The sequence below is a fragment of the Chanodichthys erythropterus genome, chromosome 17, assembly GCF_024489055.1.
Source record: "Chanodichthys erythropterus isolate Z2021 chromosome 17, ASM2448905v1, whole genome shotgun sequence".
NCBI classification, from domain to species: domain Eukaryota; kingdom Metazoa; phylum Chordata; class Actinopteri; order Cypriniformes; family Xenocyprididae; genus Chanodichthys; species Chanodichthys erythropterus.
Genome location: NC_090237.1, coordinates 2,795,865 through 2,823,499, shown reverse-complemented (window position 1 = coordinate 2,823,499; position 27,635 = coordinate 2,795,865). Strand labels below are relative to the sequence as shown.

The 27,635-nt window shown below is 38.5% G+C and overlaps 2 protein-coding genes across 2 annotated transcripts in view; both read right to left on the bottom strand.

The window, feature by feature from the left end:
• The window catches only part of fgf12b (fibroblast growth factor 12b), a 65,695-nt gene extending 58,108 nt beyond the window's left edge, over positions 1-7,587 (bottom strand). The window contains exon 1 of the mRNA XM_067365541.1: positions 7,356-7,587. Within this exon, the coding sequence (XP_067221642.1) occupies positions 7,356-7,380 (25 nt within the window). The 5' untranslated portion in view covers positions 7,381-7,587. The remainder of the gene's footprint in view (positions 1-7,355) is intronic.
• Positions 7,588-14,035: 6,448 nt separating this feature from the next.
• On the bottom strand, positions 14,036-27,437 carry LOC137004705 (nucleotidyltransferase MB21D2). Its single transcript, XM_067365286.1, has 2 exons — positions 27,079-27,437; positions 14,036-17,742 (listed from the first exon to the last, which is right to left on the bottom strand). The coding sequence occupies exons 1-2, from the start codon at positions 27,311-27,313 to the stop codon at positions 16,478-16,480; spliced, it is 1,500 nt and encodes a 499-aa protein (XP_067221387.1). The 5' UTR covers positions 27,314-27,437; the 3' UTR covers positions 14,036-16,477.
• Between the last annotated feature and the right edge of the window lie 198 nt (positions 27,438-27,635).

Here is a 27,635-nt window from a genome sequence, read left to right as displayed (position 1 = left end):
TCAACTGATTTGTTCAAAAACGCTGATTCATCCAGTAATGAAATAAGTGAAGTATTTATGAGTGAGTCATTGAATCATTCACTCAACTGATTTGTTCAAAAACGCTGATTCATCCAGTAATGAAATAAGTGAAGTATTTATGAATGAGTCATTGAATCATTCAATCAAAAGATTCATTCAAAAACACTGATTCATCCAGTAATGAAATAAGTGAAGTATTTATGAGTGAGTCATTGAATCATTCACTCAACTGATTTGTTCAAAAACGCTGATTCATCCAGTAATGAAATAAGTGAAGTATTTATGAATGAGTCATTGAATCATTCAATCAAAAGATTCATTCAAAAACACTGATTCATCCAGTAATGAAATAAGTGAAGTATTTATGAGTGAGTCATTGAATCATTCACTCAACGGACTCTTTCAAAAACGCTGATTCATCCAGTAATGAAATAAGTGAAGTATTTATGAGTGAGTCATTGAATCATTCAATCAAAAGATTCATTCAAAAACGCTGATTCATCCAGTAATGAAATAAGTGAAGTATTTATGAGTGAGTCATTGAATCATTCAATCAAAAGATTCATTCAAAAACGCAAATGCAGACAGGTCGATAGATAGATAGATAGATAGATAGATAGATAGATAGATAGATAGATAGATAGATAGATAGATAGATAGATAGATAGATATGCAGACAGATAGATAGATATGCAGACAGATAGATAGATAGATAGATAGATAGATAGATAGATAGATAGATAGATAGATAGATAGATAGATAGATAGATAGATATGCAGACAGGTAGATAGATAGATAGATAGATAGATAGATAGATAGATAGATAGATAGATAGATAGATAGATAGATAGATAGATAGATAGATAGATATGCAGATAGATAGATAGATAGATATGCAGATAGATAGATAGATAGATATGCAGACAGATAGATAGATATGCAGATAGATAGATAGATAGATAGATAGATAGATAGATAGATAGATAGATAGATAGATAGATAGATAGATAGATAGATAGACAGGTAGACAGGTAGACAGGTAGATAGATAGATATGCAGACAGATAGATAGATAGATAGATAGATAGATAGATAGATAGGCAGATAGATAGATAGACAGGTAGATAGACAGGTAGATAGACAGATAGATAGATAGATAGATAGATAGATAGATAGATAGATAGATAGATAGATAGATAGATAGACAGGTAGATAGATAGATAAACAGGTAGATAGATAGATAGACAGGTAGATAGATAGATAGATAGATAGATATGCAGACAGATAGATAGATAGATAGATATGCAGATAGATAGATAGATAGATAGATAGATAGATAGATAGATAGATAGATAGATAGATAGATAGATAGATAGATAGATAGATAGATAGATAGATAGATAGATAGATAGATAGATAGATATGCAGACAGATAGATAGATAGATAGATAGATAGATATGCAGACAGATAGATAGATAGATAGATAGATAGATAGATAGATAGATAGATAGATAGATAGATAGATAGATAGATAGATAGATATGCAGACAGATAGATAGATAGATAGATAGATAGATAGATAGATAGATAGATAGATAGATAGATAGATAGATAGATAGATCTCTTTGACAATGCTCTAGATACATGTTTCATTTTTACGAGATAATGTCTGTACTGTGTGTCTCTGATGCATCTGCAGCAGTAAATCATTCTGATGGAGGTTCTCTCTCTCTCTCTCTCTCTCTCTCTCTCTCTCTCTCTCTCTCTCTCTCTGTACACTGCCACCTGCTGTTAGAACAAACACACCATATAAACACCCAAATATCTCTACAAAGCAGTTTAAAATATACACTAGCATTGAAAAGTCTGTGAGTCAGTAAGATTTGTTTTGAAAGAAATTAATACTTTCATTCATCAAGGCTGCATTAAAACTGATCAAAAGTGACTAAAGACATTTATAAAGTCACAAAAAATTTATATTTCAACACTGATAATAATCATAAATGTTTCTTGAGCATCAAATCAGCATATTAGAATGATTTCTGAAGGATCATGTGACACTGAAGACTGGAGTAATGATGCTGAAAATTCAGATCTGATCACAGGAATAAATTACACTTTACTATATATATTTACATTTTGTTTAAATACTTTATAATTGAAAATCACAGTATTTTTTTTTATCAAATAAACAGATCAAATCAAACTTTAAAATGGTAGTGTATATATATAAAACAGGATTGCTAGTTGTGCAGAAATGACACACTGCACCTTTAAAATCCCCAAGAGATGGAAAACAAAGTGCTCTCAGGTGACCCACCATTTCCCAGCATTCACCTGTACTAGGATGAATCATTAGCTGCACACAAACAGCCTGTGTTATCCTGTACACACTCATCTAAAGCCTCAGTTTAGCCACGATTTTCTTTCAACCCTCAATAAACTCTGATCCACTTCTGAGCACATTGTGATTAAGAACCACTGACTTCGACAGAAAGATACCATCTGACTAACACATAAAGTGCTTGAGCCAGTTTACTTGCTACTAAGTGCATTGATCGACAGATTTCATGTGCTGATGCTCATTGCAGCAGACTGCGAACTCTTCCTGTCAAAGTGGGCGTTTTTTTTTTTGGCTGGAATAAACCAGACATTATTTATCAAATCTAAGTCTCAGACTCCCTAAATATAACATTTAACTGAAACCATGGTGCTCAGAAGAACCATGCGATAGACTATGCTGACACTGATACACTCCTCCAGGTGGATTTACTGACAGACAGACAGTATGTGTGTGAGTGAGACGGTGTTTAACTTTGTTGTCCCGTCATCTGACAGTCAGAGCCAAAATCAATTGCGAGCATCACCCGACTAACTATCAGTTTACACACACACACACACACACACACACACACACACACACACACACCCCAGATACGCCACCAAACATGCCTTCTGATGACACTGATTGTTATGTGAGTGTAAAGGTATTTGGACACCAACATTTCTCTGAATATCATTGAATTAGATATTGCATTACACAAAATATCAAATGCCATTTACTGTAATGATAAACAATCACATTTTCCAAGCAAAACATGTGACAACAACATAATTGTTTGGTTTGAAATGCTAAAACAATAGATGAGCATGAACATGTCCATAGTAAATGTGATGAACTTGAGTTATGAATATATGCTTGGGCAATTGCTAATTGTGTAATGTACGCCAACAGAGCTGTATGAATACATAGAGCTCAAAACACATTAGGCGAAAAGTACACGGATGACCTACTACTAGTGCGTATTCGATGGACACTTTACTATCCCATGAGGCCATGGGAGAGGATTTATTAATGCCAGTGAAGCGATGCAACTGATAATGGTAAGTCACGTGACAGCGGATGTAGTACGTCCGAATTTCATTGGATGCATCCCAATTTGTGTACCACTGATGCAGTATTCTGATGTTTTGTATATTAGTGTGAGTATGTGTTCACACTGAACATTCCAAATAGAACAACTACACTTTAAATACATGCATGATGCACTTAATTAACTGAAAAAATGAAGTATGGAATGTTCGTGCACTCGAGTGTCGCAGCTTTAATTACACAGCAGAGGGGGAGGAGCTATCAGACTCCAATGTTGAACATGATGTTGAATAGCAAAATAACCTTATAAAATTCATACAAAACATACTTGCATAATGTACAGTGCCTTATTTGGGACGCAACTATCCATACTACCCATATTCTATATACTATTTATTAAACGGTTAGTTCCTGTCCTTGATTTCGGTATCACTAAACAACACCCTTAGCAACCACTCTTAGCAACATAAACTGTATGTTCTCAAATGATATTGTTCATTGAAAAGTACTGTATTATGTAGAAGAGTATTGTGAGAAAGAGATCGAGTGAGCGAGTTTATTAGCTGCATTCAGATTCAGCATTTTCCTTCAGGTCAGTCTTGTGTTCATAATAAAAAATCTGTTTAAATGTCCGATGAACTATCTTGTACTTTTAACAGTTAAGGGGTTTTCCCGTGACTAGTCATAGCATTGCGTCTTGTTCACAACAATTCAGTCTTTTCAATGTAAAAATCTTCGACACTGACTGACACACTCATAAAGACAGTCTTTGCTGCCATCTAATGGCGTAATAATGTAACTTCTGTTGCCGTTCACGGTCAGGGACTAGTTTTTTCCGGCGGAAGGAAGGCTTTTAGTGACAGTTTACTTCATGAAAGTTGCATTGATACATATTTTTTAAGCTTTAATATTTGTATTGCGTGGTAACCATTTTATAAAAGCAATAAAGCACTCGAGGCTAATGCTGTAAAATGAATAAGTCACGGCTGAAAGGCGTTGTTAGGCACGATGTACATAGACATTATGCGCCAGAGAAACGAGTGCGCAAACATCTTTAGAGTTTTGTGTTTGAACTTCTGCTTTTGCGGTAGCTCTGTATATTTCTATGGCATCGCTGTCGAAGAGTAATTAGCTGAATTAGTGAAGTGGATCTACCTATCATGAGCATTGTAATGTTATGTATGTTTTTTGCTTCCAATATCGGTTTCCCGTTTGTTTTATTATGCAACACATAGGCGATCATTTTATATTTCAAGCATGTTGTTTGTGCACTTAATGTAAAAAACAGTGGAATAGGTTATTATTAGTCAAGATAACAAATTTTGATCAGACATTACCGCCTGGGTCCTAAAGGAGACCCGATTCCTCAGGGGGGGCTCGATTTGTCATGACACTGGAACTGATCTTTAAAGAGCAAATAAACTGATGGTAACAAAAGATGGTTTAAACTTATGTGCACTATATCACCCCCCTTCCACTTATTTTAGCTTGTTGTTTGCAAGCTTTATTATCATAATCATAAACACACTGGTTTGTAGTGCAAACTGTTTTATTGTTTGTTATTAACCTATAGTGGCTAATCGGAAGTCTGACACATTCACAGAAAATACACCCTTAAAAATACAGGTTTCAAAAGCGGTGCAATACTGGGATCCTCAAAGAACCTTTCAGTGAACAATTTATGTTAGTTAATAAGAATACAACTGTTCATTGTTTTTTTGTGTTAGTTCACAGTGAATTAACTAATGTTAACAAATAAAAGATTTGATTTGAATTGTGTATTAGTAAATGTTGGATTTAACTCTAGAGGTATTGTTATTTCTTATTTAATGTTAACTATTGAAGCCTTATTGTAAAGTGTTACCTTAAAAATAATGTGTATAGAATGCAGCAACTCATGAAATGAGCTAACTTACCACTAAAAATCACCGCCACACCAATTAACTGATTTGCAAAGTCAGTGAAAATAATTAACTCTGAGAAAAGATCCTGCAGAATTTGTTTGCATGCTTGATATTAAAGACATTCAGACATTTCTGAGTGTGACTTACATTCTCTCTCTCTCAAAAAAGTTTTTTTTTCACAGCAATGCCACATAAAGAATCATTTTGGGTTCCAGAAATAACCTTTCAATGAAAATCTCTTATTTCAAGGTGTCCGTGTTACAGTGCAATTATAATTAAACATACTTATGATATGGTTGGGGTTAGGATTATTAGGGTTTTCCTATAACACTAGATATACCTGCACATCAGAATAAGAATGGCATCTACGCTAATATCGGTCTCTCTGCTTATCCTGAGGTTTGCCGGGTGCTGGATCCAGGCCGTGTCCAGATCAGATGGAGAACCTGTGTCTGGACCTGACTACAACGTAGCCCAGGAGACAATGGGCCTAAAGATCCAATTCTGGCTGCATCTATAATTCAGATTTTTAATCCCCGTATCCGCTTACATATATTTATATATAATCTATTTTTAATCTCTATAATAAAAATGTATAATTCAGATTTTGATCTCCATATCCATTTACATATATTATATATATCTTCCAAGGGGTTTTTTCCCCTCCTAGGACTTTTTTCCCAGTGCTAGCACGCTGGGTTTTTCTCCTAGGGGTTTTTTTCCACCCCTGGGAGTCAGCCGACATTGGCTTAATGTAGCACCATCTTGTATATGTTACATATTACCACGCTTGTTTGTACAGCTTATTTTTAACCACTTCCCTTTTTTCTGTGCTTCTAATATGTAAAGCTGCTTTGAAACAATTACCAATTGTAAAAGCGCTATATAAATAAATTTGACTTGACTTGACTTAGTTGCGTGTAATTATACATAATTTATAGTTATTATTACTACAGTAACTACATGTAACATTGTTACCAGAACCTTTTTCCACTATAAAGAACCTTATGTGGAATGGAACAGTTCCATGGAAGTTCAAGGTTCTTAATGGAATCTTCAAATGCCAATAAAGCACCTGTGTTTTTAAGAGAGTATATAGGATTTGGGGCCGCTGTATTTACTGCACACACACAAACAACTACATACTGTATATCGCATTTAGACGGACTCTGATGACCCAAATGCATTTATTAGTCCTGAATACTGGGCCATAAATCACAGCAACATCACACACACAGGTGCAGTAACTACACTGAGAGTTGTTCGGCACATCGTGACTCTCGTGCTGTGCTGAAAATCCTACTTTTGTGTTGGTCTACAAAAATCAACTTGTTTTCTTTCAAATTAGCACAGGTTTTGTATCTCCGATTGATCGTAGGCCTCATTGATCTGAGTGTATTCACCTCTAAAAAAACTGAGGAGCATACATGAAAAAAGATTCCATGAATGATGTCAAAGGTTCTTTATGGAACCTTCGACACCAAGTGTTCTAGAGCATTCTTTAAGAGCACACTTCTGAACATTCGGGTGCAGTAAAGTGAAAGCTCTACACGTCCTGAATGTTGATGACCGCGATGCAAGAACATCATCAGCACACACTTATATCATCCGTGCAGATCAATAACCTGATGTTTACGGGACAAAAACAATCACGGCTACTGTTACACACACCCAAAACGCTTGCAAGAACACATCAGGTGTCTTATCATGTAAAGGAACCCGATGCATCGACAGCTCGCTGCCACACACACACACACACGCCCAGGACTGTGATGAATGTGATGCGTGGAGGAGGAGGAAGACCACCCTTCCCTGTCCGAACCCCATCCAGGAGGCATTTCTGCTGCATCAGGATGTTTGAACACAATGGCACTTAAAACATCTGCAGATGCTTCACACACATGCTTGACATCTGATACATGAACACACACACACACACCCCACCCAGACCCCGTCAGGACAGCAGACCTGAGTACCGCAGTCTACACACACACACACTTACAGTCATGTACACACACACACCAGCCCTGTCCGTGAAATTACGTCAGAAGCTCACCGGCGCTCTTGTCTTTGCTCTCCATCTCCCGTTGCGCTGCTGTCTGTCACGGAGGATGAAGATGCTGCTGAGGAAGACTGCGTCCGTCCGGTTGGCTTCGCGCTGTTGCGCACAGGCGCGACTCTCACGTGAAAGCAGCTGTCAGTCGCTTCACGCGCGGTCCGGTGCTGAGGCGACCGCGGAATCACGGGTGTGGTGGTGTTTGTTGATGCTGGAGCGTGCGTCTGACCCGGGCTCGTTCCGCGCGCCGTTAACAGGAGCTGCCGCAAGCTCCGCCGCTATCAAACACACGGGCGTGACGTCACCGCAGGTGTCATGTGACGCCTCATAAACGGAGCCTGATGTGATCCTCTTACCATGGTACAGTGATGGTAGATAAGTTAGTACTTTGATATGTTAATATCAATTAATTTAGAATATTTTTAAGATTTATTCAATCATTTTTGACATTTGTGTTTGTTTTTTCTTACTATTATGGGTGTAGGCTAGTGTGTGTGTTTAATTTCCTTGAGAATGGGTAATGAATAGTCACTTTTAAAAATCAAAATTAAAAACAAATGGTGTAGAAACAATTTTCACCCCGAATTTGGAAGTAAATTTAAGAAGTAAACAAAGAAACAGTATTTTCTTGTAAAACATTCTCGAATAATCTTTGAAAAATATAGCAAAAAATACGCAAATAAACCTAAAATACTTAAATAATACATAAACAGTACATAATGGGTCGATAAAAACAGCCTACAAAAATAAGTATGTAAAAAACTGTTGTTTTTACATTGTCAATCAGTTTATTGAATAACTGTCGAGTGTTTTATTTTTTCTATTTTGAGTGTATGTTTTTAAAGGGTTAGTTCACCCAAAAATGAAAATAATGTCATTTATTGTTGTTCTACACCTGTAAGATCTTCAGAACATAAATTAAGATATTGTTGATGAAATCCGATGGTTCAGTGAGGCCTCTATTGAGAGCAAAGCCATTCAAACTGTCAAGTTCAATAAAGCTACTAAAAACATATTTGAAACAATTCATGTGAGTTCAGGGGTTCTATCTTAATATTATAAAGCCATGAGAATACTTTTGTGCGGCAAAAATATTCAACAATATCTAGTGACGGGCCGATTTCAAAACACTGCTTCTGAGCTTTACGAATCGAATCAGTGAATCGGAGCACCAAAGTCACGTGATGTCAGCAGCTTAGCCGTTTGATAGGAGATCCGAGTTATTATTTCGAAACAAAAGATTCATAAAGCTCAGAAGCTTCATGAAGCAGAGTTTTGAAATCGGCCCATATAGATATATTGTTGAATAAAGTAGTTTTTTTGGTGCACAAAAATATTCTTGTTGCTTTATAATATTAATATTGAACCACTGAACTCACATGAACTGATTTAAATATGTTTTTAGTACATTAATGGATCTTGAGAGTTTGAATGGCTTTGCTCTCAATAGAGGCCTCACTGAACCATTGGATTTCATCAACAATATCTTAATTTATGTTCTGAAGATGAACAAAGGTCTTATGAGTGTAGAACGACATTAGGGTGAGTATAATGAATGCCATTATTTTCATTTTTGGGTGAACTAACCCTTTAATTAAGGCTAGTTGAGAATGCAAAATAGAGTCAAAATTAAATTATTAGGCTATAATAGCTTTATTTGTAGCACAAATATCAAAATAAGTAAATAAAAGCTATTTAAATAAGATATTAAAAAGTACACATATAACCAAAACAGCCTACGAAATGGTTCTTTTTACATTTACAATTGGTTTATTGAATCATTTTTTATATTAGTGGGGGAGGGTTATATTATGGGTATATTATGGTTTTTAATTTCCATGAGAATTGATAACAAAGAGCAAAATTATTTGGAAACTCAAAATGGTTATTCTGACGCATCACTGCCAAAACACCCTTTTAAGAGTGTAGGAAACAAACGTGTGGTTGATAGAAAGACACTTCAAAGGAAGAACTAATTTTTCTTTGAAGCACTTAGTAGCAAGTTAACTAGATATTACAAGCAAACCAGTATATTCGGCTTCATCATAAACCTGAGCATGTTTAAGGCAGTAGGCTAGAGATGGATGAAGCAGAGTTTGAACCTACAACCTTTGGCTTACCTCAGCTGTAAAACAAGATGGACGACGCACCTTCACTCTGCTCCATTGTGCCAATATGGCGCCGACATCTCGAGTCAGTGAGCGCGAATAAAGGGTATGCATCGACGTCACTTTCCCGCCGGAACGCGCTCCCTCAGCTGGACTGAGTGCCAAAAGAACCTGCTGTATGACTGGATTTAATTGGGGAAATTTTAGTGTAAAACAAACGATTACACTAAAGGTTGGACTCAAAAGTGTTCCTTATGACATGTCAAATAAACCTAATCCATGGATATTGACATGCAGCCAGGAGTGTTTCCTGACATTTATTTGTGCCTGATTTCGACGCCGGGAAATACATAAAGCAAATCTGCGTGTGAATATTTTATATAACTACAATATAGGTAGGTTTAAATCCGAGTAATGGCTTATATCAATGTTATATATATCGTCACATTTGCAGCCCTAAAAATTGTATAGTTTTTGTCAGTGTTTATTTAAAAACACCCAATTATGCATAAGATGATATTTAATTGATGAGTTGTCAACACAATAAATAACAATATAGGTTTACCTCAAAATCCAACATTTTGACACAAAATAACTGCAAATCCATGTTTCTGTCAATTGCAGTGTCCATTTGCTTCTTTTTTTTGTAGCTCTCGGCAGTCTTTAAATATATACCTCAGATTTTGTGTCAAAGCTATTTGTACAGTCAATCACAAAGCTCTTTCCCCTTTTGGATGTGTTTTGTGTGTTTTTCGCGGCGTTCACGCTGAAAACCAATGCTGCCGCTCAGTCTTTTGCCACTCAGTGGGCGTGACCAAAGTCATAACGGTCGACGGTGACGTCACGTTCAAGGTCCCGCCCACACTCCCGCAGAACCGGTTAATACTGCAGAACAACACATTATGTCGGTGTGAAACAGTCCTGGAAATGTAGAAATTAAAAGTTAAAGCTCCAATCTCCTCGCGAAGATCCAGAAAAAAGTCAGTTGGTGCTTCAGTGACTACTTTGCTCAGAGAAGCTATCAATCATGACGTCAAAACCCACGTCTTTATAGCATCAAATAACTAACTAACTAAAAAACTTATTTAAAGAATGAACATTTTAACTAACATCATCGTGATAAAAACTGCCTAAAATTGACGTGTAATTTGACTGTTCAGTTTGTCTTGAATCCCTAGAGGGCGGAGTTTATTACATATACTGCATCCAGCCACCTGGGGGCGATCAAGACGCTTTGGCTTCACTTTTCAGGACTGGTGTGGTTTCATCTCTAATCACTGACCACAGGCTACTGTCATCAACTTTGAAAATAATACAGTGAATCGGTCAGATCAGAAGTGTCCGATCTGAAATAACCTATAAGAAGGTCTTTGAACGTCAAAAAACACAGACAATCAACGGTGGGTGCTGAGATGCTGAGATGGCAAAAAATAAAAATAACCTGGCATGGATTGCACAAACTCACACACAGTCATATATAAAAGTGAGCTGGATTATTTTAGTATTCAGCTGCTTAAGCAAAACTGAATAAGCAGCTGTGTCATATCCAAATGTGAACTCAGTTTGAAACTCCACCTTCCTCAGGTCAGCAAGATATAACAACACCTCTCAGCATTTACTCACACACCATCATCCTGAGCCGAGCTTTAGAAAGTAGCATTCTATTGTACTGATAAACTTCTCAGCATTTACCTTTCTAACACACACATCCGCAAAGTCACAGTCGCAGCACTTTGGTACACCTGTCCTCGTGCGCTCACGCTAAGATTAGAAGCAGAGCTGAGCTCCTGGAGGAAAACCTCCATCCAAAAGTTTCTCCTGCAGCGTCAGTGATTTTTATACAGTAGTAAAAGAGCATTTAGCTGACAGCATGTGGGTTATGATCCCGGACGATGCTAACTAGGCTACAGAAGAAAAGGTAATATATTTTGACACACTGTAAACCCAAATAAGTAGATAAAACTTATCTTTGATCACCAAAATTTAAACGTTTTTTTTTTCCCCTTAAAAAGCCTTAAAATAGCTTTAATGTAACTCTACACCCTTGCCTCATTACTATACGCGGATTTATGAATATGCTAATTAACCCCGCCTCCACTCGAACTCAGAGATCCACCCGAACTTACTGAGGTAAACCAGTGTTCCCAATTTAGCAATTTTGTTGCTAGATTTAGCAACTTTTCAGACTACACTAGCAACTTTTTTTTTTCAAAAAGCACCTAGCAAAAAAAATTAGCAATTTTTAACATTTATTTGGCAACTTTTAGCAACTTTTGGAAAGTGACTCTAATCAAAACAGCACATGTACAAGCTAGCTAAATGGACTGAGCGGTTGATTCATAATTCCTTAAGATTGGAAGACAAAAAGACAACAAAGACATCAAGACAAAAGACAACGAGTGGGGGCGGGGCTACACAAAAAGGCACGATCATTTAGCGGTAGCATATTAACTACCACAGGGCTTTAATTGTTCAGTTCATTTGTAGTTTCACTGGTTAAAAGGAAAATAGCCTACATAAAATGTAATTGTTCAAAAGTGTTTAACTGTTCAATATCAATGTTGTATTTAAAAATAAATCTGGTCATAAAAAAGTGTTGTTTGTATTCATTTTAAAAATGCTGTGTGTGTGTATTTATTTTACAAACAAATCTAAATTAGCATTTCAAATAATATCTATGAAGTTTTGCGTTGCGATTACGTAATGACATCATGGCGCAATTAGTCACAATGTCATTTAACAACTTTTAGCAACAAAACGATCTGCCTTTAGCAACTTCCCCTGAAAATTAGTTGGCAACACTGAGGTAAACGCAGCATCGCTTTTTACGTCGGACAAATAAGAGAACATACAACCTCTATATTGTTAAATCTACCCGATTGTTCATATCAACAGAAAAATATAACTTCTTTTGAGACTCCCTCGCGCGGTCAGTTAATAATACGCTAAAGTTAATAGACCCTTTTCACAAACTGTGATGACGCGTTTTAACGTAAATCCTTTTTTTTCTTAAATGTATGTACATTTATAACACTATATTTAGTACTAGGCTATTGCATCAAATTACAAAAAACGAGTTAATACAGCGGCTATGGGAGTGACGGTTAAAGGGTTAGTTCACCCAAAAATTAAAATTCTGTCATTTATTACCCTCATGCCGTTCCAGACCCGCAAGACCTTCATTCATCTTCAGAACACAAATTAAGATATTTTTGATGAAATCCGATGGCTCAGTGAGGCCTGCATAGCCAGCAATGACATTTCCTCTCTCAAGATCCATTAATGTACTAAAAACATATTTAAATCAGTTCATGTGAGTACAGTGGTTCAATATTAATATTATAAAGCCACGAGAATATTTTTGGTGTGCCAAAAAAACAAAATAATGACTTATTTAGTGATGGCTCTGGTTTCTATAGAAACAGTCAGATGCGCACCTCCGAAATGAGGCACATGAGACGCGCATTTAGGACTGAAAAATACTGTTTTTTGTCATAATTCGAGCATTTAGAAACAAAATTTATGAGACAGTTGTTGTCAGATTTCATTGGTGATTTCAAATATGAAATTTAATCGAAAGCTTGGCAAACAGCTTTGGAGAATTTGATATTTCCCCATTCAAAGAGATAGAAGCTGCACTTGAATGCCCAAGAGGCGTTTCAAAGATGGCCACCGAGTGAAATGACTCGTCTTAAAGGGACTTTGGTTAAGTCACGTGATTTCAGCGGTTTGATACGCGATCCGAATCATGATTCGATACGCTGATTCATAACGCTCCGAATCTGCTTGCAGCAGTGTTTTGAAATCGGACATCACTAAATAAGTCGTTATTTTGTTTTTTTGGCGCACCAAAAATATTCTCGTGGCTTTATAATATTAATATTGAACCACTGTACTCACATGAACTGATTTAAATATGTTTTTAGTACATTAATGGATCTTGAGAGAGGAAGTGTCATTGCTGATGCAGGCTTCACTGAGCCATCGGATTTCATCAAAAATATCTTTATTTGTGTTTGGAAGATTAATGAAGGTCTTAAAGGTGTAAAACAGCACGAGGGCGCGTAATTAATTACATTATTTTAATATTTGGGTGAACTAACCCTTTAATATTACACCTTTCTCTCTTCGTTCTGACTGCCCTTATCAATCGCTCTCCATTTATTTCCTCTTTTTTAAAGTTATGAAAACAACATTGTGGAGTTTTTCTTTTGCTCTTTGTGCAAATGGAAACATAAAAAAATATATTTAATTAAGTCTCTCATTCACCGCTAAAAGTTTACCCAACTATGACAACTTCCGCTACTGAGAAACATGGAAATGTGAAAAGGGTCTGTTGGTTAGAAGGTTTGTGACGTTCAAACCGTGTTATGAATTTGTACATTGTTTGTCTTAAAGCATATTAAAAACAACACAAATACATAAACAACATTAAAACTTAATTTTCACCTCTTACCGACCCCAAACTTTTGATACAATCATTCACAAAATTCCTCCTGACAAGAAAAACATATTTTAGGATTTGCAAAACAGAATAATCAAGATGTCTCTCACACATCTGTATTTCTGTACAGCTTTATTTACCAAACACAAGTTAAAATGCAATGCAACACTGATCCAGAGCAGATATGTTATTTTGCTGAGGTGTCCATAAGCCCGCTGGCATATCAGAGACATTTATCAAGCATAAGTCTAAATAACATGTACATATTATCATGTACATTAGTCTAATGATGACAGCTAAAATAAATCAACATGTTCAGTTTAGTTCTGATATGTCCTGATTCAGATATAAGAGAAACACACGGTCGGGGTTTAAAAAGAGTCTTTAGGTTCCCCTTAATCGGAATAAAAACACCCCAATGGTTGATTTCAGTGATAAGGCATTACGATTGGTCCCTGTAGAGCTTGAAGTTTCACGTTTGGTCTGTTATGATCGGTCCCTCCTACCAATTACATGCAAAGATATGCATGTGTCAGTAATTAAATGAGTGCACATCACATGATTGGTTGATGCTGATAATCGGCCCGTCAGATTGGTCTAACTGGGAGAAGTGGGCAGGGTTAATTACAGCAGTACGGACACAGTTACGACACATAATGATCAAAATACTCAAATTATTACAAAAACAAAAATTATTAATGCACCTATCATGTTTAGCAGCATAATATATTATAAAAAACACAAACAAATAAAGTTCTTTTGATTTTTTTTTTTTTTCAAAGGGTGAATCTCATGAAACCAATTTAAAAGCCTATTTTAGTATCAAGATTTTTCATGAAAAGCCTCGCAATTCTCAATGCAATGCGAAATTTAAACTGCAAAGTATATCTATATCCTGATATTATTTGAAGTATGATCTTTAATTTATTAATAATAATAATAATAATAATAATAAACAAAAAATAAGTATTACAGTAATGAGAATCTAATAAGAATAAAAAAGTTTGGGTTTAATATGTGTTTAAATGTCATAAAAATAGGGTCAAAATGAAAAACATCTTCTAAAATAGGCTTTATTTTCTATAAATACTTACATTTTTGGAGTTGTAAAATGTTACCTGGACATGTTTTCATGAGATTCACCCAAAGAGATTTTGTTTTAAGAGAAACAAACATCCATCATCACAGGGAGTGTGTTTCTGTGTATTTTTGGAGGCCTAGTGTGCAGTTTGTGAGAGTAAAAGTTCAGCCAGTGTGTTTGTGAAAACAATTGTGTCTAAAATAGTGTTTACAGTATAACGTTACAGTGTACTTACAAGTAAAGCATATAAACACATTTTGTCTAATTGCACTTCTGAGTGGAGTTATGGGTTTCCTGTTTCCTACATGAGCCATTCACAAACCGTCCTCCCTCCACATCCGTCCATATATCTCTCATTCTCTTGCTCTTCTTCCAGTAAAAACTGGGTGTCTGTAATGGGGAGGAACAGATATGTGAACACGACTTCAACTGGCAGCAGTGAAACAGGATCATGTCCATTTTTAACATCATATTCAAAATCTGAAGCGTTTAACATCTCCAGCACTGTGCAAAACACACAGCTTTATGCTTCTGGAACTCATTAAAAACAGAACAAAGCAGTCAGCGCCCAATCAGATCAAGGGGTGTGGCTTCAGAAGAATCTGTCATCGATGCGAAAGTGAAGTTGTGTAACGTCATCTTAGTCTGTGCCCAATCAGATTTGGAGGCGTGGCTTCAGAAGAATGTGTCATTAATGCAAAAGTGAAGTCGTGTTACGCCATCTGTAGTGAGCGCCCAATGAGATTTGGGGGCGTGACTTCAGAAGAATTTGTCACTGATGTGAAAGTAAGGTTATCTGCAGAGTCCAATCAGATTTGGGGGTGTGGCTTCAGAAGAATTTGACACTGATGTGAAAGTGAGGTCATCTGCAGTCAGCGTCCAATCAGATCAGGGGGTGTGACTTCATTAGAATTTATCTATGCAAGTGAGGTTGCGTGACGTCGTCTGCAGTCAGCGTCCAATCAGATTTGGAGGTGTGGCTTTAGGAGAATTTGTCACTAATGTGAAAGTGAAGTCAATTAGATTAGAGGGCGTGGCTTCAGAAGAATGTCACCGATGCGAAGGGAAGGTCATCCACAGTCAGTGATCCAATCAGATCAGTGGGTGTGGCTTCAAAAGAATTTGTCATCATTGTGAAAGTTGTATGACGTCATCTGTAGTCAGCGTCCAATCAGATTTGGAGCGTGGCTTTAGGAGAATTTATCACTAATGTGAAAGTGAGGTCATCTGCAGTCAGTGTCCAATTGGATCACAGGGTGTGGCTTCAGACAAATGTCACAGATGCAAAGGTGAGGCTGTCCACAGACAGTGCTCCAATCAGATCAGAGGGCATGGCTTCAGAAGAATTTATCATCAATGCGAAAGAGAGGTTGCGTGATGTTGTCTGCAGCCAGCAGCCAATCAGATCAGAGGGCGTGGCTTCAGAAGAATGTCACCAATGCGAAGGTCGTCTGCTGACAGTGTTCCAATTAGATCAGTGGGTGTGGCTTCAGAAGAATTTATCATCAATGCGAAAGTGAGGTCGCGTGACGTCATCTGGGTTGATGAAAACAGAGATGGACTTCCCAGGATTCTCTGTGACCAGCTGCTGGAGTTTCTTCGCAAGCCGGTCGTCCGGTTGCTGATCACCTCCTGGGTCCGACAGCGGCGACGGCAGGTTTGAGCTTCCACCGCGCCACTGAAGCTCAAGTGTGAGCCGCGAGGCGGCTTTTGCGTGCTCGATTGCGCTCCGCAAGTGCTCCGCTGGGTCGGAGCGTACGGACGACAACTTGCGTGCATGCAGCATGGCCGTGTCGTCGCTGAGGTGCTCTAGCATGTTGCATTGTGGGATGAAGTAATTAGGGCAGGTCTTATTCACCAAGCAATGCTGCAAGTCGTCGATCAAACCAAGCAGGAAGTGCGCGGCATAGTCTTCCTGCGCCAAGTACGTATGCGGTAGGCGGTCGCAGGCCCAAAGCATAAGCGAACGCAGGTGGTACGGGCTGATAGCTTTGGGTCGAGACAGCAGCTTAATAATCAGAGCTTTACAAGCCTGGTACGCCTGCATCAGACTCGCAGAGATGCACTTCTTCAGCTGCACCTCGCTGCGCGCAAATGACAAACGCCATTCGTTTTCCTTCTGGCCTGTAGAAGAGCATGCAGGTAGCAAATAAAACCCACTGATCACTTCCTCCTCTGTGATTTTCCCATCCCAAAAATGGTTTTCCATCAACCAGCTTTGGGCCACCGCGGGCCAACCCTTGAACGACACCACCGGGACCACATCGTACAACATCCGGCTGCCTCCGACGCCCAAGATGATGGAGATAACGGTCGCATTGCGCTCAACCTTCTCGACCCTTGGAACACCACGCTGCGGTTTCTTCTGAATCTCCGCCAAAACCATACTAATGGATTCGTAGAACCAATCAGCCACCAGCGTGGGCGAGAAAAAGTAGTTGGTTGCACCGTTAACGTGGTCGACCACAGTGCAACAGTCCTTCCACTTGTTGATGGTTCCCTCGTCAAACAGTCGCAGGCTGAGCCAGGAGTGGCAGAGCGCCGAGTGACGCATGTCCAACGTGACCGGCTGGTTCCGGTCGTGGAGTTTGAGCGCGGGAACCAGCAGCGTGAAATCCATGTCGTAATCCGCTCCCCTCGCATACACCGTCAACTCGTCCAGATCCATGTCGACCACACCCTCCCTCACCCCGCCGGACAACAGCAGGTACTCATTGGCAACCGGAAGCTTCTGGTCCAACTTCTGCACCATGCCTGAAAACAGAAATGACATCATTAGAGAGGGACCAATGCTGTCTTTGGCCCTATCCAATTGGAACCTTAAGCCCTTGCAATCTTCATCCGAGTCCACACTTAAGTAACGTAATGCCACTTTGACTGTCGGGTAGAAGTCTGCTGCGGGCTTGGCAAAAGTGAGCACTGAGGGAGCATATCGGCCACAAAGAGAGCGCTAGCAAGTGCCCTTCTGAAACATTAAATGACAAGTGGGACACTCTATGGCAATGTTTCTCAACTCCAGTCCTCGGGAACCACTGCTCTGCACATTTTGTATGTATCCCTTATTTAACACACCTGATTTAGATCATCAGCTCATTAGGAGAGTCTGCATGAACTGAATTGAGTGTGTCAGATAAGAGACATACAAAATGTGCAGAGCAGTGGGTCCCGAGGACTGGAGTTGAGAACCACTGCTCTATGGTCTTGTAGACTTAATGGACATACAAACATGGCGGCCATTGTAAGTCCACAAGACCACAAGTGCCATTTGGGACAGGGCTATAAGTCATCTGCTTTCTGATTGTCAAATTGCACAGGCAAACGTGTTTGTGAAAACGATGTCCGAAATAGTTTGTTGGGAATTTGATGGAAACCCTTACTTCGTCCATCATTTTTGTGATATCCAGGGCTTGACATTACCACCCGCAGTGGCGTGTAACGCAGTCACTCCTGCTAAACACTTTGGCGGGGTTGAATTTATATATATACACATTTTTCAATTGTAGTCTTTTAGAAAGCCATCTGTAATAATAAACTAAGTGCAATGTAGTTTTGTCAAAAATACAAATTTTTCAGTAAATATCGATACTGAAATATGTGAAACGCTTCCAATACTCATTTTCAACAAAGATACACAATACCAGCGAGGGCTGGGACAATACATTGATGCATCACGAATCAAGAAATAATTCTGGATTGATTCTGAGATTTTCCGTATGTATCGCAACTCTCTCTCGAATCAATTCTGAGCTTAGTTTTTGAACAGCAGATGACACTGTGTGGCAGTTTACATTAATCTTGTGTCATACAATCATTCTGAGGTGCAAGTACATTCTCAGACTCAGCCGAACGCACAAGCGCTCTTCTTTGTGAACATTTGAGCATGCAGTTTAAAACCAGCCTAGAGCACCCTCTGCTGTTAAAAACGAAGGTCAGAATCGATTCAAGAGAGAATTGCAATGCATTCGGAAAATCTCAGAATCGATCCACGAATCATGATGCATCAATTTATTGTCCCAGCCCTAATACCAGCTACGCTTTCTCTCTATCATCTCTCTGACAGCGGTTTGACACACAAACCCGCTTCCCTTCACTTACTCTTTCATTTGCTCCAGATGAATATTATTGGTGTTACAAGGCTTGTATTTCAGCTTGGGACTGCATGTTTTGCGCATAATTTTACTCATTCCCTTAGATTCTGTGCTCACACCAAAAGTACGCTCATATAAAGCCGCCTCTCAGTACTAAATTGAGTTGTTTTTCGCTGCTTTGTCAAATACACACAAAATAATGTCAAAACACTGTTCTTGGCGAGTATTCACGTAAACACAGTCAGTTAGGTTTAAGTGAACAGTTGAGAAAACGCATGTGCAACAGTATAATGGATCTGTGCATCAGGTCTTAAAGTGACAGCAGCCTAATATACCTGCTGCCAAATTATGAGATCATATTAAAAATATCTATATCTCAGTTTTTCTCCCATGGTATCAATGTCAAATTTGTGTGAAAATGCTGAGTGGATAATAACTTTGGAAAACCACTCGCCACAGTGACTGGTGAGCAATAAAGTTCATGTCAAACCCTGGTGATGTCATATGAAAACATGGAAAAAATTGCAGTGATTTTAGATATAACTGATGTTACCTGGGTGCATTGTTAGTTCCTAAATATTTTGGAGGTGAATTAAATCTGCGTTCAATCAATGTAAGTTTTGCACCACTAACATAAATATAACAAAATAATCTATTTAACTCAATTAGTTAAATTTAAATGAATGCAAAAAAGATTACAAATATCACCTTTAGTGTAGTGATAAAGGTTTTGCACATGGATGCACTTTGGCATTACAAGTGTACTAATAGTTTCTTTGCTGTAAACAGTTGTTATTTTGCAATTACAGTAATTCTGACAAGACTTGAGTGCAGCATTAGAGGGAATGAAGGGTGTTGCCTAATGGAACAAAATTTCATAATAAAGTATAATAAAAAAAGGTTCATCTTTAATCTCAACAACAACAGAGCAAACGCAATAGTGTCCATAAAACCTATTCCTGCACAAACAGAAGGAACATTCCAGACCAGACGCTAGAAACAGACTCCTAAAGAAAATAATCCCCAGTGTCTGATGACATCACACCTGAGCTCAACCTCATGAACCGGTGAGTGACTCGGGGGTATTAAAATCTGCTGTCAGCAGCAGAAGTAACTCTAGAGAATCTCAGGGAAACAAAAACAAGTTAGTGACTCTGCTTGAGTGTGTTTTTTGGGCCCTGCACATCTGTCACACTCCTCCTGTGAGGCCACAGCGAGTTTAACAGTCAGCAATACACATTCAGGCCCACGATTCCAACATTTATCTAATATGATCACGGCTTCGACTACTAATACGAGTGCAGTAAACTCGGCTCTATATGCATATGTGATTTAAAGGGATCATGACATTTTTTTTTAAAATTATTTTAATATGTTCATGCGTTTCACTTACAATTTAAAAAAAAAAAAAAAAAAACAGAGGAAAAACTTATTTTCATCCTTCTGTGTGAAATTATGAGTTTTTAAGGCTTGTCAGTAAAGGGCCACTGTTATGATTGGCTAACGTCATTGCATATGGAACGGTATAAACGCCCACTCACTATTGAAAAAATGTATCCATATAAACCGTCATTTACAGACAAATTATTATGAAATCATTTACTTGCGGTTTGTGATGCAGCTGCTGTCTGATCCAACACAGTCGAACTGCTTAATCTTTCAACAAATGTTTCTTTGCGAACTTTTGCAATGCTGACAATATAAAATGCTCCAAACAAACATAATCCACCAACATGGTCTATGATGCCATTAAAATAAACCATCCACTTGTTTCCGATGCTGGGATCCTTCTGAAGTCTGTACAGAGACTCAAACCAGCTGTTTAAACTGGACGCATCAAAGCAAAGGTTCTTTCACTCTTCCATTTGTCCTGTTGTCGACAGACTTAAGCGTGTGGAGAAACGCAGAAACGCATCTATATACTGTATCAGCGTAGACAGCGTCAGTCATTATAATGACTTCAGAAACTGAACACACATCTGTATACTGTATCAGCGTAGACAGCGTCAGTCATTACAATGACTTCAGAAACTGAACACATCTGTATACTGTATCAGTGTAGACAGCGTCAGTCATTACAATGACTTCAGAAACTGAACACATCTGTATACTGTATCAGTGTAGACAGCGTCAGTCATTACAATGACTTCAGAAACTGAACACATCTGTATACTGTATCAGTGTAGACAGCGTCAGTCATTATAATGACTTCAGAAACTGAACACATCTGTATACTGTATCAGTGTAGACAGCGTCAGTCATTACAATGACTTCAGAAACTGAACACATCTGTATACTGTATCAGTGTAGACAGCGTCAGTGATTATAATGACTTCAGAAACTGAACACATCTGTATACTGTATCAGTGTAGACAGCGTCAGTGATTATAATGACTTCAGAAACTGAACACATCTGTATACTGTATCAGCGTAGACAGCGTCAGTCATTACAATGACTTCAGAAACTGAACACATCTGTATACTGTATCAGTGTAGACAGCGTCAGTCATTATAATGACTTCAGAAACTGAACACATCTGTATACTGTATCAGTGTAGACAGCGTCAGTCATTATAATGACTTCAGAAACTGAACGCACATCTGTATACTGTATCAGCGTAGACAGCGTCAGTGATTATAATGACTTCAGAAACTGAACACATCCGTATACTGTATCAGCGTAGACAGCGTCAGTGATTATAATGACTTCAGAAACTGAACACATCTGTATACTGTATCAGTGTAGACAGCGTCAGTCATTATAATGACTTCAGAAACTGAACACATCTGTATACTGTATCAGTGTAGACAGCGTCAGTGATTATAATGACTTCAGAAACTGAACACATCTGTATACTGTATCAGTGTAGACAGCGTCAGTCATTATAATGACTTCAGAAACTGAACACATCTGTATACTGTATCAGTGTAGACAGCGTCAGTGATTATAATGACTTCAGAAACTGAACACATCTGTATACTGTATCAGTGTAGACAGCGTCAGTCATTATAATGACTTCAGAAACTGAACACACATCTGTATACTGTATCAGTGTAGACAGCGTCAGTGATTATAATGACTTCAGAAACTGAACACATCTGTATACTGTATCAGTGTAGACAGCGTCAGTGATTATAATGACTTCAGAAACTGAACACACATCTGTATACTGTATCAGTGTAGACAGCGTCAGTGATTATAATGACTTCAGAAACTGAACACATCTGTATACTGTATCAGCGTAGACAGCGTCAGTGATTATAATGACTTCAGAAACTGAACACATCTGTATACTGTATCAGCGTAGACAGCGTCAGTGATTATAATGACTTCAGAAACTGAACACATCTGTATACTGTATCAGCGTAGACAGCGTCAGTGATTATAATGACTTCAGAAACTGAACACATCTGTATACTGTATCAGCGTAGACAGCGTCAGTGATTATAATGACTTCAGAAACTGAACACATCTGTATACTGTATCAGCGTAGACAGCGTCAGTGATTATAATGACTTCAGAAACTGAACACACATCTGTATACTGTATCAGTGTAGACAGCGTCAGTGATTATAATGACTTCAGAAACTGAACACATCTGTATACTGTATCAGCGTAGACAGCGTCAGTGATTATAATGACTTCAGAAACTGAACACATCTGTATACTGTATCAGCGTAGACAGCGTCAGTGATTATAATGACTTCGGAAACTGAACACATCTGTATACTGTATCAGCGTAGACAGCGTCAGTGATTATAATGACTTCGGAAACTGAACACATCTGTATACTGTATCAGCGTAGACAGCGTCAGTCATTATAATGACTTCGGAAACTGAACACATCTGTATACTGTATCAGCGTAGACAGCGTCAGTGATTATAATGACTTCAGAAACTGAACACATCTGTATACTGTATCAGTGTAGACAGCGTCAGTGATTATAATGACTTCAGAAACTGAACACACATCTGTATACTGTATCAGTGTAGACAGCGTCAGTCATTATAATGACTTCAGAAACTGAACACATCTGTATACTGTATCAGCGTAGACAGCGTCAGTGATTATAATGACTTCAGAAACTGAACACATCTGTATACTGTATCAGCGTAGACAGCGTCAGTGATTATAATGACTTCAGAAACCGAACACACATCTGTATACTGTATCAGCGTAGACAGCGTCAGTCATTATAATGACTTCAGAAACTGAACACATCTGTATACTGTATCAGCGTAGACAGCGTCAGTGATTATAATGACTTCAGAAACTGAACGCACATCTGTATACTGTATCAGCGTAGACGGCGTTAGTGATTATAATGACTTCAGAAACTGAACACATCTGTATACTGTATCAGCGTAGACGGCGTTAGTGATTATAATGACTTCAGAAACTGAACACATCTGTATACTGTATCAGCGTAGACGGCGTTAGTGATTATAATGACTTCAGAAACTGAACACATCTGTATACTGTATCAGTGTAGACAGCGTCAGTGATTATAATGACTTCAGAAACCGAACACACATCTGTATACTGTATCAGTGTAGACAGCGTCAGTGATTATAATGACTTCAGAAACTGAACACACATCTGTATACTGTATCAGCGTAGACAGCGTCAGTGATTATAATGACTTCAGAAACTGAACACATCTGTATACTGTATCAGCGTAGACAGCGTCAGTGATTATAATGACTTCAGAAACTGAACACATCTGTATACTGTATCAGCGTAGACAGCGTCAGTGATTATAATGACTTCAGAAACTGAACACATCTGTATACTGTATCAGCGTAGACAGCGTCAGTGATTATAATGACTTCAGAAACTGAACACATCTGTATACTGTATCAGCGTAGACAGCGTCAGTGATTATAATGACTTCAGAAACTGAACACATCTGTATACTGTATCAGCGTAGACAGCGTCAGTGATTATAATGACTTCAGAAACTGAACACATCTGTATACTGTATCAGCGTAGACAGCGTCAGTCATTACAATGACTTCAGAAACTGAACACATCTGTATACTGTATCAGCGTAGACAGCGTCAGTCATTACAATGACTTCAGAAACTGAACACATCTGTATACTGTATCAGCGTAGACAGCGTCAGTCATTATAATGACTTCAGAAACTGAACACATCTGTATACTGTATCAGCGTAGACAGCGTCAGTGATTATAATGACTTCAGAAACCGAACACACATCTGTATACTGTATCAGCGTAGACAGCGTCAGTCATTATAATGACTTCAGAAACCGAACACATCTGTATACTGTATCAGCGTAGACAGCGTCAGTGATTATAATGACTTCAGAAACCGAACACATCTGTATACTGTATCAGCGTAGACAGCGTCAGTGATTATAATGACTTCAGAAACCGAACACATCTGTATACTGTATCAGCGTAGACAGCGTCAGTGATTATAATGACTTCAGAAACCGAACACATCTGTATACTGTATCAGCGTAGACAGCGTCAGTCATTACAATGACTTCAGAAACTGAACACATCTGTATACTGTATCAGCGTAGACAGCGTCAGTCATTACAATGACTTCAGAAACTGAACACATCTGTATACTGTATCAGCGTAGACAGCGTCAGTCATTATAATGACTTCAGAAACTGAACACATCTGTATACTGTATCAGCGTAGACAGCGTCAGTCATTATAATGACTTCAGAAACTGAACGCATCTGTATACTGTATCAGCGTAGACAGCGTCAGTCATTACAATGACTTCAGAAACCGAACGCATCTGTATACTGTATCAGCATAGACAGCGTCAGTCATTATAATGACTTCAGAAACTGAACACATCTGTATACTGTATCAGCGTAGACAGCGTCAGTCATTATAATGACTTCAGAAACTGAACACATCTGTATACTGTATCAGCGTAGACAGCGTCAGTCATTATAATGACTTCAGAAACTGAACACATCTGTATACTGTATCAGCGTAGACAGCGTCAGTCATTATAATGACTTCAGAAACTGAACACATCTGTATACTGTATCAGCGTAGACAGCGTCAGTCATTATAATGGCTTCAGAAACTGAACACATCTGTATACTGTATCAGCGTAGACAGCGTCAGTCATTATAATGGCTTCAGAAACTGAACACATCTGTATACTGTATCAGCGTAGACAGCGTCAGTGATTATAATGACTTCAGAAACTGAACACATCTGTATACTGTATCAGCGTAGACAGCGTCAGTGATTATAATGACTTCAGAAACTGAACACATCTGTATACTGTATCAGCGTAGACAGCGTCAGTCTTCAGAAACTGAACACATCTGGATACTGTATCAGCGTAGACAGCGTCAGTGATTATAATGACTTCAGAAACTGAACACATCTGTATACTGTATCAGTGTAGACAGCGTCAGTCATTATAATGACTTCAGAAACTGAACACATCTGTATACTGTATCAGCGTAGACAGCGTCAGTCATTATAATGACTTCAGAAACTGAACACATCTGTATACTGTATCAGCGTAGACAGCGTCAGTGATTATAATGACTTCAGAAACTGAACACATCTGTATACTGTATCAGCGTAGACAGCGTCAGTGATTATAATGACTTCAGAAACTGAACACATCTGTATACTGTATCAGTGTAGACAGCGTCAGTCATTATAATGACTTCAGAAACTGAACACATCTGTATACTGTATCAGCGTAGACAGCGTCAGTCATTATAATGACTTCGGAAACTGAACACACATCTTAAAGACTGAATGCCAGTGGGCGGGGCTTGAGGTGCAATGACGTATATATTCGTCAGAATCTTGCTCTGGATGCAGGCAAACGCAAATGTATTTGCCTGAGTGACGTCACAAATCCCGCAATATCAAAATTAGTTGTTTTTGGAGCCTTATTAAATAAATGCTTTGTTTATAATGAGGAGGACCTCTTATATGTCAAAAATCAAGGAAAATATGATTTCTCATGTCATGACCCCTTTCAAAAAATGTGCACACTGTCAGATTTGATTTCATCCTTTCCACAGATTTTACTCCAGCGCAGTACGTCTACAGATTACGTATGTGAGCGCATGGCTGAGTAAACAGTGAGTCAGTGCACAGACAGCAGAAGTTCAGCTCTGCCTCACTGCATCGCTCTGGGGCTCCTGAACTCATGCGTCTGGACGGCTCTTCTGCTCAAACTGCATCGCTTCTGTTCGCTGCCTCTGAGAATTACACTCTTATATAAATTCAGCTTTTATGCCCTTTTACTAACTTGGTGCTACTTATCCCTGCTGGTCTGATTAAAAACTGCATTTTAATTTTAATTCATGAGCATTTACAATCTGAAGAATTTGCATGCATCATTTTAGCAGGGTTTGCATGTTTGTTTTTATTTGCAGTTTTATATATTTATTTATTATATTTGGCAGAATTTGCATTTGTTTCCATATTTGCTTCTCTTCACCATGTCTTGCATTGTTTTTCCTTCCGATAATCAAGCATAAAGCAATAGTTTAACAAAAAAAAAAAAAACAATTCTGCCATTATTTACTCATTTAAAGTGAAAATATTTCTTAAATTTTAGTCTGTTTATCACACACTCAATCTTATGGCTTCAAATGTGCATTTTTGTTCTTTCTGAAGATTTTCGGCCACTGCTGACCTTCCACTTTCAATGAAAGGAAAAAGAGAAGCTTGGAGATTGGTCTAAACATCTCCCTTTATATTCCACAGATGATTCACACTGGATTAAAGCCTTCAACAGCACGCAGATGACCCGATTTTGACAGGTCATGTACATGAAGCATATGAATAATAACAGTGCAAACATGAGGGTGTTGAATCTGCAAACATACACACCCATCCACTGCTCAACACAGCGACAAAGAGAAACAGATGCAGTGGAGAAGCACAATCGCACTTTCCCTTTCAGATGCATGAAATTCTCGGCTCGATATATTGTATCAGTGCATGCACGAAGCAGAGCTCTTTCTCACCGAGCATGGAGAAGATGAAGTCCTTGGCCGTGTGGATCTCGAGCGCTCGCTGGTCGTCATACTCCCGCTGCTCGTGCTTGCTGAATTCGGTGATCAGGCGGTTGAGCTCCTCTATCCTAGTACCGGACCTGAAGTCCAGCTCGGGGGGCTGCGGGACGTGTTTGGTGCTGTTCGGGGTGGCTGTGGGGCTGTTGCCAGCTGAACCAGCCCGGCTGGAGAGCGCAGGCGCCGCCATGTTCGCGAGGAGACGGCGGAATCGAAGCACCGGAGCGCACGCGCTGTACTTGGCGCTGGAGGGCGTGAGTGATGCGCGCACCGGACGAACGGGCGGAGGAGCACAGATGCAACCGAACACTGATTTGTGTCTTCATTGGACAAACATTGCCTCAGCAAATAAGTACAAATATAATAAAAGCAAGTGCGAAAACCAAATAATAAATGAATTTCAAATAAAATGCCAAATATAATAAATTAATAAAAATGAACTTGCAAATCTGCCAATAAATTTTGAAATAAATAAATAAATAAATATGATGAATAAATAAACAAACACTGCC